At 35.3% G+C, this 16,804-nt stretch overlaps 2 protein-coding genes across 2 annotated transcripts; both read left to right on the top strand.

Annotated features, from left to right (window-relative positions):
• Positions 1-1,051: 1,051 nt before the first annotated feature.
• On the top strand, positions 1,052-6,265 carry LOC102804521 (arylsulfatase L-like). The gene is made up of 5 exons (XM_006817743.3): positions 1,052-1,466; positions 3,203-3,322; positions 3,443-4,123; positions 4,800-5,081; positions 5,320-6,265. The coding sequence occupies exons 1-5, from the start codon at positions 1,151-1,153 to the stop codon at positions 5,661-5,663; spliced, it is 1,743 nt and encodes a 580-aa protein (XP_006817806.1). The 5' UTR covers positions 1,052-1,150; the 3' UTR covers positions 5,664-6,265.
• Positions 6,266-7,938: 1,673 nt separating this feature from the next.
• On the top strand, positions 7,939-12,154 carry LOC100375822 (steryl-sulfatase-like). The gene is made up of 5 exons (XM_002735727.2): positions 7,939-8,218; positions 8,724-8,837; positions 9,500-10,201; positions 10,781-11,062; positions 11,437-12,154. The coding sequence occupies exons 1-5, from the start codon at positions 7,939-7,941 to the stop codon at positions 11,775-11,777; spliced, it is 1,719 nt and encodes a 572-aa protein (XP_002735773.1). The 3' UTR covers positions 11,778-12,154.
• The last annotated feature ends 4,650 nt before the right edge of the window (positions 12,155-16,804 follow it).

The raw sequence follows: 16,804 nt of genomic DNA on the forward strand, positions 1-16,804 counted from the left end.
AGATGTATTGAAGATTTCAAAACATTCTAGTATCTATTACACAGTGCAGATTACATATTATTTATTATATTAATTATCTAAACATCCTTATGGTGTTTGCATTAATGTATTGGTTTGTTTTAAATATTCGGCAATGTGAACAAGTGCTATAGTTGTAATTTATATACGTATATAATTCGTTACTATATTATTTATTAGCTGCTCGTATAACTTACATTTTTTGTTGGGAATCAAATGAACTCTCGCGATAAAAGATAGTTCTTCGTTTAAATACTCGTACTTTTATTTGGCGTGCCATAATTGACTCTGTTTTGCCTTGTTCTAGGCTTTACCTTATATAAATATATTCAACTGCTTGTAACCACTCATTTCTAAATTTTTATATTATTGAACATGAATGTGTTTGGCAGTTTCTTCTCCGCATTTGTTGAGATGTAATCATGGTAGTATGTCCATGCTGTAATATATCTCGTTTGTAAGGTACTGCAATTCATTGATATCTTCATCTGAGATGCGTGTCGTTAAAAAGAATATTGTGTTTCCATTCAGTCGCCACAGTCCTCATTAATTAACGATTTAACGCTGATGCCATTAGCTTCAATCGATTAGAAGGTGAAAATGATCGAATTGTCACGTGATACGTCCTCATTCACTCGTCGCTACCTGACCTACTAGTATTGACACCATCATGACGTCACGGGACTGGGTCGCCGGCAGCGGGTATCTAATTAGCATAAACAATTAAAGATGAAAGGGCTCGTGATTGTAATCTTGGAATGCAATGGCATCATGCGTTACGTCACATAGACAGCACAATGTCATTGTGCTGTATTTCTATCTTTGCATAAATGTACATTACGTCAAGTTGACGAAACGACCATTGTCGAAATATCCGTAAACGCATATATTAGAGAAAGAGATGAATATAGCACGTGAATGAAAAATACTATAGCTAGTGCGCATGTCTAAGAGCTCGCTGAACCACGCCAGGCCTACCTTCAAATGTATTTTAACCTCCCCTCATCACAGCAAGCAATACCGGCATAATGAATGAATAGAGCATGAATAGATCGTGTTTGGTCAGTGACATTGTATATAGCCAGGGAGAACAGCGTTCGTGTCACGTGGTCGGCAATATTGTGAGGTTGTCATGTACATCGAATTCCGTATCTATTTCTGGTTAGCTTTCCAGCTGTTGTATTGCTTACCATGTAGTGTGATCAGTGTGTCAGCGAGTGTGGTCAATGCACGGTCAACGCGAACACGTCCTCCGAACTTCGTCCTGATGATGGCGGACGACTTGGGAATCGGCGATATCGGTTGCTTTGGTAACGGTACGATGCGGACTCCTAACGTCGATAAGATCGCGGCTGGAGGAGCCAAATTGACACATCACATATCAGCGGAATCTCTGTGTACACCTAGTCGTGCGGCCTTTCTAACTGGGCGCTACCCCATACGATCAGGTAAGCATGTGGCCATGAGTATAAACTCATAGTGGTCTGTGGTATAAAGCTAATTCGCAGGTGAACGCTGCTTTCGAAGAGCACCCTTTCTGTTAAGTTTTCATGCACGACGAGAACATTAAACGTTAGAATGTTAATATTTTAAATAAGATAAATAATCACATAACTAGAGTGTTATCTCATACCGATATGTTGTCCCTATATTTTTGTGTGACACCGAATGAACCGCGGTGATTTCTCTTCACTATTAAATACTGCGGTTTTCTGCCACAATTTTCAATGGCGAGGTTGTCAGCTGTACTCGGTGTGTACTCGCGCCTTCTATTGTACTACGTACGTACCGGTCATTGTTAATATGAATACATAGCAGTGAATGGTTGAATTGCTTAAACTATAGTTCCACATTACGGTTATATTATGCTACCATTTATTTTAACCGTCATCAACAGAAAATATAATTAAAATTTATATTCTATTTAATAATTCAGGAGTGCATGATGTCATCGGAGCATTGTGCGAAAGATAAATAACGTCACGGCGCTCGTAAAATGAAAATATTGAACATTGGAAATAACAGATTTGTAGTATTATGGACACAAAAATTACAATTTGGCAAATACGTGAAATGTTCATAATATGCCTATATAAATCCATAAAACAAGGTATGCATAATTCATTACTGTAGCCATTTCGATGAATATATGAGATCATTTTCGAAGTTGTGGTGTCTTTATTGTGTGTCTTTGGGAAATAATAAAATAATGGCGACTATTGAAATACAAAGAGTTGAACACAAGACATCTGAAGCATTTAAGATGATTACTCGCAGCTCTCATAGTGTGGATCTATTTTCATTCTTATTCATTCCCTATCATCGAACCTTTGTGTTTTCACACGAAGTATGATGTACAGATCCACACACATCGTACAAATAACATCAAGACATGGAAATTGAATCATGATGTTCTAGTAAAATTACGATTACCTTAATTTTATAAACCATGTTTTGATTATATATATTCCATGGGGATATTTAAGTCAAGGCATGTAAAGGTGTTCAGGTGATAGATGAGACAGATTCTCAATGGTGGCGAAGTTACAAGATCAACCAATCACAAAATATGTCGTTTTCACAGGTCAAGGAGCTCACTCCACTGCTTCCTGTCAACGTCACAGTGTTGAAGCGCTTTTCAAAATGTGAATTTCTACTTGCCGTAAATCGACATTGACGTTTAAGACAAAAACGAATTGTAAATCGGTGTTATAAATGTCGTAATCTGTCAATCCGTATGTGGTGTAGCCATGACATGACATGAAAACAGTGTTACCAAGTAATCTGCTACATGGACTATCAATTTAAATTACTACCTAACAGTATAACACTTAAAGAGTACTTCAAATTGGCACGAGTCAACTTTTTGAATCGAGCTAACGAAGCAATGCATTTTATCATTTCATTTACAACATGACGGCGTTGTTATGACAACCAAATGATGTACTACAAATCTACGATGTTACTGTGTGCACAATGGGCTTTCTTTTAAAATGTATACGACGGTTGTTCTGACAACGACAAATGCACACGTGTTTCGTGGCCTTGTCAATGAGCAGAACGTATGTGACAAATAAAGTGACTTAGACGTGGGACATCTTTGCCATAAACTCACAACCAACATACTGTTTTTAAATAATATAATGCATATAATCAGTATACTCATTACTTTGACGTTTCACAGGAATGGCATCGGACAGAGTACGAGTGCTGTTATATTTATCTAATAGTGGTGGTTTACCAAGAAATGAAACAACGTTTGCAGAAATCGTCAGCAAAGCGGGCTATGCCACTGGACTGATAGGTCGGTACACCAAACACAAACAGCAATTCGCTACGTGACTTTAAGAATTAAATAATACGACGCATTGAAATGGTGTGCACGTTGATTATTTACCATTATTATATATTTAATATTTTACAGGTAAATGGCACCAAGGTCTCAATTTAGAAAGTTCCAGTGATCATTATCATCATCCATTAAACCAAGGTTTTGAGTATTTCTACGGACTACCACATTCAAACATGCAAGAGTGTGATCTGGTTTCAGAAAGTCAAGTTATTCAAAATCGTTACCCAAACATTTACCGCCATATTGTGTTGATTGGTTTGCTTACCGTTACAACGCTGTTGTTGTTGAAAGAAATGACACTAATAACATGGAATGCCGTGATTGGCTGGACTGTTACCATAGTAATATTAACTACTCTGCTTATTGGCATTGTGCGTAACAGTGGAATGTTTAATTGCGTTTTAATGAGGAATCATGACGTCATTGAGTTGCCTGTGCAGCTTCGCACGCTGACGTCACGTATGACCAGAGAAGCAGTCAATTTCATCGAGCAGAATAAGGAACGCCCTTTCTTACTATTTCTCGCATATCCTCAACCACATACTGCTTTGGTTCCATCCGATAAGTTTAAAGGAACTAGCAAACATGGTCACTATGGTGACTGTGTTGAAGAAATGGATTGGAGTATAGGGTCGGTTTTAGATACCCTTAGTAGACTTGATCTCTATAACGATACAGTTGTGTATTTTTCATCAGACCATGGCGGACAAGTAGAACTCAACGATCAAGGGGGGTGGAATGGAATTTATAAAGGTAACGGATAACTTTATCATTCAAAGCATGCCAAATAGAACAAGACATGCATGGCACAGTCCCCGTTGGTTATCAAATTTAAAATATATAGTTTTGTTTATAGTAATATAGTTGAAACATGTCAGAAGTATGGATCCAGAAGACGATGCTTGATTTTGATGATTTTTTAACATTAAAATGATTGACATCTTGTATCTGATCGTCTCCATATTGAAAAATATCGCCCTGGAACAGCATAAATTGAAACAAAATGGTCACCAGTGCGTCCGAACCGGGACTAAAAAGATGCAATTGATACAGTATTGTTCATAAATGGTCACTATAATACGTTCATACCAATACCACTCAATTCACATAAACACAAATTAAAACTGTTGTTTTGAATTTTACAGGAGACAAACCCACTGTCTATTACCTACCTATCGAACACTGTTTTCTTACCAACGTCTTCATGCGATATTGATTTGACTGAAACCTCGTCTTTTTATTTGCCTGTACTTTATAAGTAGGATTACTCGGGCGTTATTAATAACTGTAAACATTTGTTACATGGAAGATGTTGGCAAAACAATGTTCATTTCACTAGTACGTTGGCATGTACATGTATGTGCGTTATACACATGGGAGTTCAACATGTATGCTGAGTCCTTATAAGATCGAACCTTTACTTTCGCAGGAGGTAAAGGCCAGACAACTGAAGGGGGTATTCGGGTACCTGGAGCAATACGATATCCTCGTATGATCCCGAAAGGAACCGTCATCAATGAACCGACGAGTTTAATGGATATACTGCCCACACTTGCCACATTGTCTGGTGAATCACTTCCTTCTGATCGAGTCATAGATGGGCAGAATATAATGCCATTGTTGACGGCGAGAGAGAAAGTCTCGCCACATAAATTCCTGTTTCACTACTGTGGTAAAAAAATCCACGCTGCCAGGTACAGACCACGTTTTGGTGAGTACCATACATAGCTACTCTGTTATTTACTACAAATGATACACGTCTATTGTTATAAAAATGCACCAATCGTACTTATTTATAATGTTTAAAAATATCCTTGAACTTCCACGGAGCCCGACAATTCCCGGGGTAAATGTTTTATAATTTCCATAAACTGTTCATGCATATATGAGAAAAGTGTAATGCGTGTGTCTTTATATCAAACACAATATAGATTGTTCTTTATCTTAAGGTAATGCAACATATAAAGCATACTTCGCAACACCGAATTGGACGCCCGGGACGTATGGGTGTTTTGAGACGTTAAACTGCGCCTGTCATAAATCAATCCACCACGATCCGCCACTGTTATACAATCTGTCGCTTGACCCTCGTGAAGACAACGCCCTCAACGTTTCAGATGTTAAGTACTCTGATATCGTGAATAGGATAAAGGACGCAGTGGCGGAACACAAATCCACGATTATTCCAGTACAAGACCAATTAATATGGACAAACATTATACCGAAACCATGGTTACAGCCAATATGTGGACTACCGCCATTTATAACTTGCCAGGAATCTATTATGTCATAAAGTTGTGCAATGGTTTATACATGGCAGTTCACTGTGCGTTCACTTGATATGCACAATACTGGACTTTTAACTGAAATATCGTGACATAATTTAATTGATAATGGACTCTTTGTAAATTTGTTCTGTCACTTCCATGTTGAACTGCACTAGTTGTGATGGGACTAGTCATTAATCGGAATCATTACTAATAAGTATACAGTGTGAAATGTGTATGTAAATTCATCGACCCTTTAGACATATTTATAATGTACATGATTTCCTTTGTGTCCCTAAATATGCATGTTGACACACTGTATCATTCACTTTAGTGCAATACTAGGCTTGTTTTGATATGGGACCAATATACCTTATTACTACGCAGTATTATATGCCATTCCATAAAGTACGAGACAATATGAAAACTGCGATGATTTGACATATTTTAAATATGGTTTAATTTAATTCCATTACATTGGTAACTTAAAGAAACAGTGTAATCGTTTTGTTTGTATGTAATTTGTGTCACGGAAAAGGCGGTCTTTCATTATGTATGTGTTAACTAATCCACTGCTGGTTCAGGGAATTTATTGTGTTTATTAAAGACAGTATACATGGTACTGTAATTATGTTTATTGCGTATTTTCACTCTTCTATGTATAAACCGTTCCGAAGATCTGGCCCCCGGTATGTAACAATCGTTCAAACCCACCGAGGACGCGCATTTTTTTTTTAATCTACTAGACAACTACATACCCCAAAAGAATTACCTGAATTGTTTCGCTCAAATGGTTGACATTTAGTTTGTCTACACAACTCCAATGAATATACAATGTATGTGTTATATGTGCTTCTGTAGTTATTCATTATGTTTTTAATGAAAAATAATAGTACAATTGTAACAATAGTGTATGCATTCAGTCACAGCAACGTTATAACATTGTTCAAACTAACTTATCATTTGATAATCTGAAAATGTTATTTTTATATCATTCATATGGCTCTATGATATCAATCTAATACTGATTGGTACATATAAATTTGCACATTAAGTTATGAGAACCAATGTCTAACTCGCTGCGGTAAAAAAATAGCAATGTTTTTTATCGTCAGTGTTGCCTTTCTTGTTATCAACATTCAGGAATTATAGGTCAAAGGTAAGCTCGGTCAAAGTGATATTCTTTTTGTGGGGGGGGGGGTATTGTACCTGTTTTTCGGCTACGGAATTGGTGGCGCTGTTAATAGTACGAGACTACTCAATTCTGTGATGTTACTCAACTATATTAATTTGTCCACCCTATAGTCAACATCATGTAGTTTCACTATATTCAGTGGAAATGTCACGTGTTTAATGTAATTTGAGGCCACCTTTGTAAAATTAAAATTGTAATTCAAATGTTGAAGCCGATATAACACTGGCAGATTGATCCCTAACCGTGTACTTTGAACTGCATCGCTCACATTGCCACAACGTGTCGTGTCTCAGCCATTAACGATGAACCAGTGATTGTACATGCGGCCCCCAATAATCCGAGACCAGAAATAAGTAGGTAGGTACAGAACACTGTATGATAAATGTTTGAATGCAAATGTAATCAACGAAACTTACGAGTAATGATTTATAATACTTGCAGCTTACAAGCAGCAAAATCAGTCGCTCCAGGGTTTAGGTAAAATCGACCCCAAAATCAATAACATTCAACTGAAGGTAGGCGGGGGGGGGGGGGTCACATGAAATTGTTCTTGGTGGCGGCATTTTTTGGAGTTGAAGTGTATGTCTTCTTTGACATTTTAGTAACATATCTGTACTATGTTTGTATTACATTTGCATTATGTTCGTAATATATTTGTATTATGTTTCGAATATATATGTATTCTGTTCATAACATATTTATATGATTTTTACATTATGTTCATAATATTTGTATTATATTTTTAATATATCTATATGTGTTATGTTCGCGTTATGTTCATAATATATCTGTACTATGTTTGTATTACATTTGCATTATGTTCGTAATATATTTGTATTATGTTTCGAAAATATATGTATTTTGTTCATAACATATTTATATGATTTTTACATTATGTTCATAATATTTGTATTATATTTTTAATATATCTATATGTGTTATGTTCGCGTTATGTTCCTAATATATCTGTATTAAGTTTGTATGTCTTTTGCAATGTGTTATAGCATATTTGTATGATTTGTGCATTATGTTTGTATTACCTTTGAATTATGTTCGTAATATATTATGTATTATGTTTTTTTTTGTTTTCTCAGATGCCACTAAATATGTACGTCACCATTACTTTTCAACTGACGTTAGCGGCGCTGTTTTCATTTAACCTGGCAATCTCAACTGAAACCAGTCAAAAACCAAATGTTCTTATATTCATGGTAGATGATTTGGGAATTGGTGATCTTGGTTGTTATGGCAACGATACTATCCGGACTCCAAATATTGACTTGTTGGCCAGTGAAGGTGTCAAACTGACACACAATATAGTTCCAACACCTATCTGTACCCCCAGTCGTGCAGCTTTTCTGACTGGAAGGTATCCAATCAGATCAGGTATTATAAGACACTTTAACCTATATCCTGCGATCCAGGACACATCGTGAAATGATTTACGTATTCATTCACGGCATATGTTAACAATTATAACTTTATAATAATTTATTATTGTTATTATTATTATTATTATTATTATTATTATTATTATTATTATTATTATTATTATTATTATTATTATTATTATTATTATTATTATTAATATTATTAATATTATTATTATTAAACTTTCTTTGACGAGGTTAACGTATTGTCCTCGAGAAAACACATTACTGATATATTACAAATACTTGTATAAATACACGACATAAAAGCACTAAACATCTAAAGACATTCACACAGACAAAAAGCCTCAAACAATTCTTTAAAACATCTTGATTTAAAAAATAGTGTCTGACTGTTTACCAAATGATTTCTAATCTAAAGATTGTTAGCAACTTGTCGATTATCAAAATATTATATTAGTTGTTATATTTGATAACTGTCGATATTTACATGGTTGTAGGTTTGGGAACAAGTTCAGCGTTTATATGTGCAGGTTGTAGTGCTGGAATGCCGACACAGGAAGTTACCATTGCAGAAATGCTGAAAGATGTTGGTTATGCTACGGCAATATTAGGTATGTTTTTTACTCCACGTCATATTCATTCATTCATTCATTCATTCATTCATTCATTCACGTTTGGTTTCAGTAACTTCAGATGCAGAAAAAATAATCATGTATTTATTTATTTTACATTTATTCATTGTATTGTCAGCCAATTGCCTGACGATATAGACGAAATTAAATTAGTAGCAACAGTGAAACAGCTCAGGGCAGCCCGAAATGATATTGTTAAGAGGGTAGTGACGTAAGCAGTGAAGTTTTAGTTACAAGGCAGTGAAATCAGTGTGAACAGGTGTGGTCAGTGTGAATGAACAGTGTGAACAGGTGTGGTCAGTGTGAATGAACAGTGTGAACAGGTGTGGTCAGTGTGAATGAACAGTGTGAACAGGTGTGGTCAGTGTGAATGAACAGTGTGAACAGATGGTGGAAATTATTTGATGACTTGGTCTACTACTTTAATTAAATTGAAGTAACAACATGTAGTATAAAGTAGGTATTACCACGCGTTAGCGGGATGTCATTTCGGGCTAGCTCTCACGACACCCAGCTGTCGACACCAACACTCATCCTTAACAAACATTGCTCAAATCAATATGCAGTATATATTACTTGAAAGTACAAAAGTCAAACCACTATAAAACATTCAACGTTCAAATATATTTTTGTTCGTTTAGGTAAATGGCATTTGGGAATACACAGTGAAGAACAAAACAACGAATTTCATCCACTAAATCAAGGATTTGATTATTTCTACGGTACACCGCTAACAAATCTCAACGAATGTGCCAATCCGTCGAATGGCCGAGTCAGCATACTTAACGACAAATACTACCAGACCCTTTCCGCCTATACGGCGGCGTTTTACACCGCGGTTTCACTCGTCCAGATATTAGGAGCTATTGTTGGAAAACCTCTTAAGTTCATATTCGTTGTCGGAACAATTGTTATTCTACTGTTTGTTATATATCCTTATATGTTCCCCCGATTTCTGTGTTTGTTAATGAAAAACTATGACGTCATAGAACAACCCATGCAATTAGAAAACATGACCCTTCGCTTGACCAAACAAGCCCAGTCTTTTTTGACCGACAATGTGGACAGACCATTTTTACTTTACATATCGTATTTAAAAGTACACACTGCATTATTTACATCCAAGAACTTTACTGGAGTAAGTAAACACGGACAGTATGGAGACAATGTAGAAGAAATGGACTGGAGTGTTGGAAAAATTCTTGGTAAGATAGACGAACTTGGACTTCGAAATAATACCTTTGTATACTTTATGTCTGACCACGGAGGTCAACTTGAGGAGACATCAGTCAAACCAGGTCGAGTTGGTGAACGAGAAGGAGGCTGGAATGGAATATATAAAGGTAGTATAAACGTTATGTTACCTAAAGGGTAAAGCTCTTATTTATTAAAATAATCGTAGAACAAAAATCATTAGTGTGTATAACAGCGAGTTGTAATATATAGTGGAAAACTACTAAGATTGAAAAGACGGCCTTCATAGCTAACATACGTCCAATAATACATTGTAGCACCAGGCAGCAAATAACAGCCAGTAACATCGTTTACTTAAATCTACTATACTGTAAAATACGTCTTTTTAGCTAGCATGTAATTTTATCTAATTTAGCTAATCTGTAATTTCACTAATTCAAGATGTCGCTAATTTGGAATAAAGTATATTCTCACAATGAGATTGTTGCCATTTTAGATAAATTAAGATTTAGTTAATTCATGTATTGAGTGAAATTCGCTAAAAATGGCATGTAGCTATTTCAATGTTTTACAGAATATCATGAAAAGCTCACTGAGATATACGCATCACCTAAACTGATTATATCATGTGATTTTCAACTACAGTCTAGATCATCGACGGAGATGTCAGTATTAACCACTGCTCCATTGACCTACTATTTGCTTATTTGTAATCTTTTATATACTAGGTGGTAAAGGCCAAGTATGGGAAGGAGGGATACGAGTTCCTACCATTGCCAGATACCCAACACTGATTCCTGCAGGGAGTGAAATATCATTACTTACGAGTAGTATGGATTTCGTACCTACAGTAGTTGCATTAACAGGTGCTCAATTGCCACGTGATATCATCATCGACGGCGTGAACATCCTGGAATTGGTCTCTGGAATGACAACAGCGCCGCCACACGAATTTCTTTTCATGTATTGTGGGGTTTGGATACACGGCGTTACATATCGCCCTAAGTACGGTAAGATGAATCTTAATATCGTCGATAATGGATGAAACTAGTTCTCATCTATAACACAAGTCTAGTTCATTATGCAGGCATATGCAACATAATTACACAGTCACTGTGGGCAAAAACAATACAGGAATTATGTGTGTAAATAGAAACATAATTTACTGGAATGATAACAAGAACGGTTTATATGAATTAATTATGTAAAACAGTGGGAATTGAGGCAGATAAAACTGTTGCCAGGGCAACAAAATAAATTGTGACGTGATTCATTTTTATTCAATTCTATATTCAATTCAAAACGAATAATGTCAATATATTACTATATAAATCATGCCTTTTACGAAAACTAAATATCATTGTTTGTTTTTCATTTATTGCAGGCGGTTCAACTTTCAAAGTAGTTTACAGGACACCAAATAGGACACCGGGAACAGAGGGTTGTCTGTGGTTATGTCGATGCAGTGAAGAGCACGTAACCAAACATGATCCTCCGTTAGTCTTTGACTTAACCAATGATCCCGGAGAAAAACGCCCTCTGGAGATAACAGATGATGTGAGAGATATCATAGAACGTACCAGAGAAGCCATTGAAAACCACAATAAGACAATTGTACCAGTTGAACCACAGTTTACCTTTTATAAAACAGTGATCTGGTCTCCATTTAGACAGCCATGTTGTAACTTTCCGTTGTGTTCGTGCCAAGAAGTGGACGAAGCTTGAAACTTCTAATGTTGGAATACTATATACACTGAATACATACGAAATGTCACATGACTTGTGCAGATACGTGTTTCTTAGTCTGATAATTATTGAATTATTCGTTTTTAATGGGTGTATTGTTGAACTTATAACTTGCATGTTTAAAGCAGTAAAATATTGACATTTTGCGACAATTTTCAATGCTGCATATATTATGCATACATAGTAGTGAATGGTTGAATATAATTGCTTAAACTTAAACTATAGTACCACATGCCGCTTACATTACGTCATTTTTTTACTTCTTTTTACAGAAAAAAGGAATTTATGTAATTTAATCACACTATACTCAACAAGTACATGTTACACATGGAAATAAAGTTAATGTTCTGCAGAAATATATTGATTGCCGGAAATAAGAAATATTAGCAGAGGTCATATTGTGGTAGCCCGCCTTAATTTGCATAATTTGTCTTAAAGGATGAATGAATGCCATCATTTTTTTATTCACTTGATATTCGTTGCATTCGATGTGATCGGCAATTAAATGTAGGATACTATTCTGCAATAATACTACAGATCCGAGATAAATATTTTGAGATATCGATATTTTCATGACATTTTACGATGATTTGAAATTTTATCCAGAATAAATACAGCCAAAACAAGGTCAGCTTGGACGTTCACTTGCGAGACATAACAAAAAAAAAACGCAGGCAGTGATACATTTCGAAAATACAAATACAAAATAAACGCAATCAGAGGCGCCGACCACGCGCGTTGGAAATAAATAGAACGCGTTGTGACACAGTCTTACCAGCGTCTTTCACTCACGCATTATAATAATGCTATTTCCCAACGCACTTATATTTAATACATTGACGAAAAACACCACAAAAAAATGCAAATCAAGCTTGTAATTACTAGTAACTCAACTCGAACGCAATATTCATCACTGTAAAAGTGGATAAATTCGAACCGGCCAGCTCATGACCGGAGACGTCCGGTCGTCTTCGTTGATAACTCGCCAATTCACCACAATCGTGGTGGTAAACTGTTTAGCTGATTTTTCAAAAGATGGATAATCAATTCATATTCATCCCAACTTATTTTAATATTCTTTCTGAAATTTGATACATTGTTTAAAAAATCCTGTATATGTCTGATGTCAACTAATAATACGCAATTATCCAGGCAATACTAGAAATTATTGCTGATACTAATCATGTTTTGTTTGGGAAGTTGGATACTTGAACGTGTAGTTCCCGGGCGTGTAGTAGACGAGAATAATCGTACTGTCACATGTTTTTCGTCTTAGCCTTGTCTTTTCGTCTTAACCGTCGCAGTCTGCTTCATTGAATGTTTAGTTTAATAATTGATAAACATATATTCAGTGTGAGACTGTTGCTTTAAAGTTGTGTTAATACAAAGATGATTTAAACTTTCCTTTCCGTTGCCAACGTATTCAATATACGGAAATAGCATAATAAACGCAATCAGAGGCGCCGACCACGCGCGTTGGAAATAAATAGAACGCGTTATGACACAGTCTTACCAACGTCTTTCACTCACGCATTATAATAATGCTATTTCCCAACGCACTTATATTTAATACATTGACGAAAAACACCACAAAAAAATGCAAATCAAGCTTGTAATTACTAGTAACTCAACTCGAACGCAATATTCATCACTGTAAAAGTGGATAAATTCGAACCGGCCAGCTCATGACCGGAGACGTCCGGTCGTCTTCGTTGATAACTCGCCAATTCACCACAATCGTGGTGGTAAACTGTTTAGCTGATTTTTCAAAAGATGGATAATCAATTCATATTCATCCCAACTTATTTTAATATTCTTTCTGAAATTTGATACATTGTTAAACAAATCCTGTATATGTCTGATGTCAACTAATAGTACGCAATTATCCAGGCAATACTAGTACTAGAAATTATTGCTGATACTAATCATGTTTTGTTTGGGAAGTTGGATACTTGAACGTGTAGTTCCCGGGCGTGTAGTAGACGAGAATAATCGTACTGTCACATGTTTTTCGTCTTAACCGTCGCAGTCTGCTTCATTGAATGTTTAGTTTAATAATTGATAAACATATATTCAGTGTGAGACTGTTGCTTTAAAGTTGTGTTAATACAAAGATGATTTAAACTTTCCCTTCCGTTGCCAACGTATTCAATATACGGAAATAGCATGTGTGTGCGTTTGCGTGAGTGAAAGATGCAGGCGAGATTTCTCGTCGCAACGCGTTCTATTTATTTCCAACGCGCGTGGTTGGTGCCTTTGATAGCGTTTATTTTGTTCTTTCATTCGCGAAATCTATCGCTGACACCGTTTATTTTGTCATGTCTCACAACTGAATGTCCAAGCTGACGGCTGTAAAGTATTTAAATCATATCACATCTTGTTATACCATACTATATTATATTATATAACATCTTATCTTATCATATTATTATTACATTGTAGTACAGTAACAAAACAATTTAATGTTTACAGTTATGTACCAATCTATTAGATAGATTATATACAAGCCATTGTTTTTTCGTGTATACCTGTGTATAACTACTATTGTAAACATTAACCATTTTTCCCATTTAAGTTACAACTCTCCGGCTACTGTCGTCCATCTCTTACCATAATAAATATCCTAAAATTACACTTGATAATTAATTAACATTTCTATTGTGATCCTCTTTTGAATTCATAGTTTTGTATCAATATGAACAATGCTAGAGGTGTTACGTCTCCATCATCTGATATGACTCACTTTATTATTATAAGTAAATATAATTTCTTCGCTATACATCGATGCACAGGCAACCTAAACATGACATGTGTGTTAGTTGATTCACGAAAAGCAATCAGACATAGGATTGGCGAATCGATGACACCCGAAGACGATGCCAAATCACTAACGACACTACAGAACTGTTCGGTGATGTTTGGCTATTGGTAAAGCAAGAACCACAGATACTGCATTTATTACATATCAGGGTAATCTTTCATACAGACACTGGGTATAGAAAAACGCTAATAAAAAATGTGGCCGGTGTTATACACGAAAGTAAAAATCATTTCCATATGGTGTATGACTGACCACATTTGGATCGACCACACTTTGGCTTGAATAAGACATATCAGATTTATATTAGACACGTTTGGTGTACAGTTGGCGTCATTTGTTTGATGTAGAACTAGTATGGCCGCATTTAGGATTGGTCACATTGGTCTAGAACATTTCGCCTTCTATTTGTCACATTTTGTCTAGGATTGGTGATATTTGGTCCAGGAGTATTTGCAATTGGAATATTAATATCGAAAAGTGTTGAAATCAAAATATTTTACAGCTGATACTGTTGATTGTAATCTCAAGTAGTTGTACGTCCCCAAACAGTCAGTAAAGTATTCACGTTTTCCGACCACAAAGTCATAATTATAACTTATCATCTCTGTCGTTACATCAAAATTACTTAAGAATGAGACTCAGGTTCGAGCTCACTTATTTTCAGACTTGTATTTCACAATGAATATGGCATTTGAGCGTAAATATTTTATATATTTTTTTATAAAAATTAATTGCTGCTGTTTCTCAATATTTGTGATTATATTGTTGTTTTCCATGAAAAATGTGTGTTTTTGTATTCTCCACTCGAAATAGCCATACACAAACCAGACAGGAGTTGCAGACTACCCGTCTAGTGTTGTAATGTCATGTCGCTGTATTCAAAATGATAAGAATCATAAGGACCATTTGCTTTTCCAAGGTCTATCAGGAGACCGATTGGTCAGGACTACAGTGGAATGAAGTGGAAAGCCCTGTGGAATTCAATGAATTCAAAGACTATGGCTCATATTTGAATGACAATGCCGATAAAACTTGAACTAGAACTACTACTGCAAAATGGTGTACATCTATACTAGTATGTGGCAAACAGTACAACTACTAGTATTTGACATTAATCAAAAGCATTGTCATGTATGCGCTCGGAACCAGTGTTGTACCACTATCTGTTTATGACAGTGTCGTATAAATCCCTGGTTTACAGAACTTCGGACGTGAAATTTGAACGAAAATTGGAGGACTGATTATCATAGAAATAAGGAAAAGCCCAAATAAATTTAACACTGCATTTGGTACCAGAAACCAAATATTACTTTTGTTGCATGTTTCAATGCTTTAAAAGATGTCTGGGCAAATACGAACAGCTAACATTTCTAAAACACAGAATTTAATAATAAAATGAGATGTGATAAAACTAATAGTTAAAGAAAAAATAACAATTTTCACACACAATGGAACTAAAGGACAATAGACAACTTTAGGAAAAAGTAGAGCAAATCATGACAGAAAACCCCAGGGGGGAGCATGCAGAAGGAACAGCATAATATCGAATAGAGTTTTTATAAAAACTAGTGATATCCTGTCAGGGCAGCACAGTTATTACAACATTAATTATGTTAATTAGGTGATTAATAAGCATAAATATTTACCAAAAACTAATTGGGTCTCTGCATAGTTCTCTTTAAAAGTTTCATTAAAATCCAATTCGGGGTTATTTATATATCAGTGGAACATTATGCAAATTAAGTAATTTATATTCAATTAAAACGAATCAGGTCTCTGCATAGTCCTAGAAGATCTATGTAGCAAGTCTCATTGAAATATGATGATTATTACTTGAGATATCAGGCAAAAAGCTGAAAATTAATTAATTATGCAAATTAGGTAATTAATATGTACTCATATTACCCTAAAAACTATCAGGTCTGTGCAGTGTCCTCTGACATCTATGTACCAAGTGTCATTGAAATGTGATGATTACTTTTTGAAATATCAAAAGCTGAAAATTAATTAATTATGCAAATTAGGTAATTAATATGTACTGATATTACCCTAAAAACTATGAGGTCTGTGCAGTATCATATGACATCTATGTACCAAATTTCATTGAAATGTGATGATTACTACTTGAAATATCAAAAGCTGAAAATTAATTAATTATGCAAATTAGGTAATTATTAAGTACTCA

The sequence above is a fragment of the Saccoglossus kowalevskii genome, chromosome 2 (assembly GCF_978046115.1).
Source record: "Saccoglossus kowalevskii chromosome 2, keSacKowa6.1, whole genome shotgun sequence".
In the NCBI taxonomy this organism is placed as follows: domain Eukaryota; kingdom Metazoa; phylum Hemichordata; class Enteropneusta; family Harrimaniidae; genus Saccoglossus; species Saccoglossus kowalevskii.

What these genes read in the sequence shown, in the direction of transcription:
- LOC100375822 (XM_002735727.2), top strand. Translation starts at nt 7,939, where the DNA reads ATGTACGTCACCATTACTTTTCAACTGACGTTAGCGGCGCTGTTTTCA. An exon ending in TTATGCTACGGCAATATTAG is followed by an intron (nt 8,838 to 9,499) that starts GTATGTTTTTTA and finishes TTGTTCGTTTAG; the next exon opens with GTAAATGGCATTTGGGAATA. An exon ending in TACATATCGCCCTAAGTACG is followed by an intron (nt 11,063 to 11,436) that starts GTAAGATGAATC and finishes CATTTATTGCAG; the next exon opens with GCGGTTCAACTTTCAAAGTA.
- LOC102804521 (XM_006817743.3), top strand. Translation starts at nt 1,151, where the DNA reads ATGTACATCGAATTCCGTATCTATTTCTGGTTAGCTTTCCAGCTGTTG. An exon ending in GCGCTACCCCATACGATCAG is followed by an intron (nt 1,467 to 3,202) that starts GTAAGCATGTGG and finishes GACGTTTCACAG; the next exon opens with GAATGGCATCGGACAGAGTA. An exon ending in CTATGCCACTGGACTGATAG is followed by an intron (nt 3,323 to 3,442) that starts GTCGGTACACCA and finishes AATATTTTACAG; the next exon opens with GTAAATGGCACCAAGGTCTC.